The sequence below is a fragment of the Lygodium microphyllum genome, chromosome 3, assembly GCF_053477565.2.
Source record: "Lygodium microphyllum isolate KBCC chromosome 3, Lygodium_microphyllum_v1.1.10, whole genome shotgun sequence".
NCBI classification, from domain to species: domain Eukaryota; kingdom Viridiplantae; phylum Streptophyta; class Polypodiopsida; order Schizaeales; family Lygodiaceae; genus Lygodium; species Lygodium microphyllum.
In genome coordinates this window covers 75,226,980-75,231,143 of record NC_141137.1, presented here as the reverse complement: position 1 = coordinate 75,231,143, position 4,164 = coordinate 75,226,980, and the positions used below count along the sequence as shown (strand labels likewise).

The 4,164-nt window shown below is 41.3% G+C and overlaps 1 protein-coding gene across 4 annotated transcripts; it reads left to right on the top strand.

Moving 5' to 3' along the window:
• Window positions 1-587: 587 nt before the first annotated feature.
• On the top strand, window positions 588-3,479 carry LOC148038516 (abscisic acid receptor PYL10-like). Of its 4 annotated transcripts, none has more exons than XM_087672923.1 (4): window positions 588-1,150; window positions 1,342-1,421; window positions 1,534-1,749; window positions 1,899-3,479. In XM_087672923.1, the coding sequence occupies exons 2-4, from the start codon at window positions 1,362-1,364 to the stop codon at window positions 2,082-2,084; spliced, it is 462 nt and encodes a 153-aa protein (XP_087529049.1). In that variant the 5' UTR covers window positions 588-1,150; window positions 1,342-1,361; the 3' UTR covers window positions 2,085-3,479. The 4 variants fall into 4 exon arrangements, 3 of the variants coding, with proteins under 3 accessions (XP_087529049.1, XP_087529043.1, XP_087529034.1); XM_087672917.1 differs by lacking the exon at window positions 1,342-1,421 and having other exon boundaries at window positions 593-850; window positions 1,001-1,150; XR_015689701.1 differs by lacking the exon at window positions 1,342-1,421 and having other exon boundaries at window positions 594-1,150; window positions 1,899-2,346; window positions 3,027-3,479.
• Window positions 3,480-4,164: the final 685 nt, after the last annotated feature.

Below are 4,164 nucleotides of genomic sequence, written 5' to 3'. Positions count from 1 at the left end.
GAGGTCACCCATCCCAGTAGTGTTCCAGTGCATGTGTGCTTAACTGCAAGGTTACACAATCTTGTCTAGCCATCTAGACCCCAAAACCTTAAGGTGTTAGGGACCTCCCGGTCTAGCCAATTTATGCAAGCCTTGCCACAAGTTGGGCTTACCCCAACAACAGCTATAAATGAGCCTTCATAACTACAAACTTTGCTTGTTCGTCTCATGAGACTCGGGTAGAAGTTTAATATACAAAGAAGGGCAAGTCTATTGGAAAGGATATACTTGTGAAAAATTGGCCATTTATGACCACAAACTTTATGAAATTTGGAAATGGCACATGGTCTCGACTGGTCTCCATGTAATCAAGAGATCAGGACGAAGTGTTCCATGTAATTGACAGACCAGGACTGAAGTGTGCATCTCATCTTCTCACATTAAACTAATAATAATAACAACTGGTTCTGGATCTACTTTTGATGCTGACACGATAATCTAGGCTCTAGAGCCGATGGTACAAGCAAAGCGAGACAATAATGCAAAGCGGGTCCCAAAGTTTTCTGGCGAAGGACGGCTCTTGAAGCTTCGTAAAAAACGCACGCAGTAGAGGGAGAGAAGAGAGCAGTTATTGTTTGTTGTGATCAAGGTCTCCTGTGTTGCACCCCTGGGCCCGTATGGCAGCTCGAATCCGTCTATGGTCGACCCTCCTCTCTTCGATTCCAATTTCCCATCCCTGGCGATCACGCCCTAGCTACTAGCTAGCCTCCCCCTTTCTAATCTTCCCTCCTTCCCAAGAAGAAGGCTTTCTTGCATAGCCTTTTCACCTTTCCCGACGCATAAAAAGAGCTGGCAATGGCATCCGTTAAGCGTTCGTCTCCATCCTTTTCCCCCGTCGTCCTTCTTCTCCGGGCTTCGTTTCCTTTGTCTTCACTGCTCTCCTTCAGGCCTCTAGCATCGGCTTCTGTGCCGCTCAAGGCTGCCCCTTGATTCTTTTCTTTCTCTGTGTATTTGCTAATAGGTGGAGGTGCCTAGAGCATGTGTGATCATGAACCCGCCGAACTCAGGCTCGCTTGAGTCCGACTACGTCTCGCAGCACCACACGCATGAGACGCTCGAACATCAGACCAGCTCCGTTCTTACCAAAAGGATTCGAGCTCCTATCTCTGTGGTAAAGTTCTAGCTTAGCCAAGAGCTCTCGTACCTGCTTTCTTTCAATGCGCAGCTTAAAGGCTTCCACCATTTTGTCTCGATTTTGCTTGAAACGTACCATAGAACTTGAATTTCGCATTGCATACCGTTCCTTGTTGTGTCAATTTCTGAAAACGTGGACGTACGTAGCCGACCTTTTGATATGTACAGATGCGCATTAATTGATCCAAATGCCGTTCAGAAATCGTTCTTACTTCCTCTTTGCAAGCCATAGAAACATATATCATACGGTATGCTCGTGCCTGTTTAGAAGAGACGTCACCTTGGCATCATAGATATCCACTTTTGTGATATGTTAGTTGTGTTCTTGAAATTGAGATTGCTCTGGTTCTGTTTTATTAGGTTTGGTCCATCGTTCGCCGTTTTGATGAGCCTCAGAGATACAAGCCTTTTGTGCAAAGCTGTGTGACTCATGGAGAGATTCAAGAAGGTAGTATCAGAGAGGTGTGTGTTATTTCAGGCCTACCTGCAACAACCAGCACTGAGATGCTGGAAACACTGGATGATGAACGACACATTTTTGCATACCGAGTTCTTGGTGGTGATCATCGCCTGAGAGTAAGTTGTGTATGCACCGAAATGTTTAGTGAACAAACTCTGAATATTAAATGCTCGTATCTTTTACGTGATTTAGCTTATACCAGTCTCATTTTGGTTGAAACTTAACAATGAAAGGGGAGTTGATTCTTGGCTTTGTGTGGCTCCAGAATTACCGATCTATTGTCACACTTCATCCAGAAGTTATTGATGGAAAGGAAGGAACACTTGTAGTTGAGTCATATGTGGTGGATGTACCAGAAGGCAACACCAAGGAAGACACCAGGTTTTTTGTGGAAGCTCTTATAAAGTGTAACTTGAAATCACTTGCGGACATCTCAGAAAGACTTCCGTAGTATCTTACAAGCGGATATTTTTGGAGACTGTGTGGGAATGTGAGAACAATACCATGGAAGACATCAGGTGTTTCATGAAGCTTGTTGTAAAGTTCTTTAGTGAAGTGGAGTTGTTCTTTGGAGAGGTATAAGGAGTCCCTTGTATGATGGCCAGCTAGACAAGATTGCCTCACAAATAACTGACCTTTTTTGAAAGTGGCAAGAGATTATGTTTGTGCACTACTTTAGCACCACTCATGTTGCCAAGCTGGTTATGCATCAGGTGTGTCATTTTTAGTAGACCTATTGATACATTTGAGTAGAAAATGATAGAGCTATAGTTTCCCACCATGTTAAGCTCTCACAGTATTCATTTGTCTGGCTATTATCCTGCTTAATTGTTTTCTATAATGTGAAAGGTGTTCCTGTATATCCATGTTTTTGTTTCTGGGGGTGCTCAAATACATTATGTAGGCCTCAGCTTGTGGATCCTCTTAAAACGTCTAGCTCCTTTTAGAACCCGTAAATCAGACACGTCTCATCATTATTAGGTGTTTACTTGACTGAATGTATATGTCTTAGGCTATGTGATTTTCCCTGAAGACTTTTTCAGTACCTTTCAAGTAGACCCATCTTATAATGTATATATATTAGGCTATGTGATTTTTCCTGAAGGCTTACAGTACCTTTCAAATAGGCTTATTTCATAATGTCAGGAGTTGTATGACCTTTGTTAACATTCATTATCGGCATTCCCGGAGTGGATTTTGACATCTCTATATCCCTTTATTTTGCCTAATGATATAATGACTCTTTCTGGTCTTGTGAGACAAGTACATCTTTTTCCTCATCAGTTTATGACATTTAATATACCTTTCGCATTGTTGTGTAACATTATGGAGTAACAGTGCAGTCAAGGAGAGCTAGTGTTCATTGTCATCTTTGGCTGTTTTACTTGGACAGCTGGCTGAAGGGTTGGTGAACTTGCATTGGGTCTAGGTCAGCACATGGTGGTCTCACTGTCTCCTCTCTGGAATAGCATATTAAGCTTACTATGTACTTTGCTGCAACATTAGGCTTTCTTATGTATAACATTAAATACTATGGACAGCTAGCTTGTTCTGCAGTGTTAGGACAAAAGATTTGACATGATTTTTGTAAAAGACATACAGCACCTTTAAATTAGACCTATCTCATGATGTTGGGACTTGTGCGACCTTTGTTAGCATTGCCCTTTAGGGCATATGCTTACACAATGGTGTGGTGACAAGGTAATGCAGGTCTCAAAAAAATTACCCACTAGCTTCAGTTAAGTGGGTCCACTTAGCCTTGAAATGTATGGATGTCTTGCTTTTTGAGGAAGAAGAGTTTATTTAGAAAATTTAAGATGAAGGGTGCTCTCTCTCTCTCTCTCTCTCTCAAAAAGGGCAATGCTCTTGCGTGCAATAGTGCACCCTTGTTAGAGGGCATTGTCGGCAATGCAGGGTCTACATAATGTTATTATTACCTTTTCTGGTCTTGTGAGACTATTATATCTTCTTTCTTATTAGTTTATGAAATTTTGTATATATTTCATATTGTTGAGTGACAATGCAGTCAAGGAGAGCTAGTGTTTATTGTCTTCCTTTGCAATTGTACGTGAGCAGCTGGCTGAAATGGTTGGTGAATTTGCATGGGTCTAGGTCAATACATAGTGGTCACCATCTCCTCTCCGGATTAGGATATTAAGTTTACTATAATGTGCTTTGCACCAATATTAGGCTTTCTTATGTGAAATATTTGATATTATAAACAAATAGCTTGTTCTGTAGTATTAGGACAAGAGGTTTGAGGTTGTACAGATGGAACAAAATCTTGTAGTTTTAGTGGACAGTTTATTTGCTGGGTGGGGGCGGTTATGTACGCCGCAGTCTGCTATATTTTAGAATAGTATTCTTATTCGTTTATATATTGTTGATTGCTGGAGGTTATAACATGTTCTGGAGTCTGGACTTAGTAGTGGTATTTCTGGCCCTTATTATTTAGTTTCTAGATTGTATTGTTGTCAATTGCTATCCTAATTGTCGTTTTTGAAATATACGCAGGCTATAAATGTACAGCT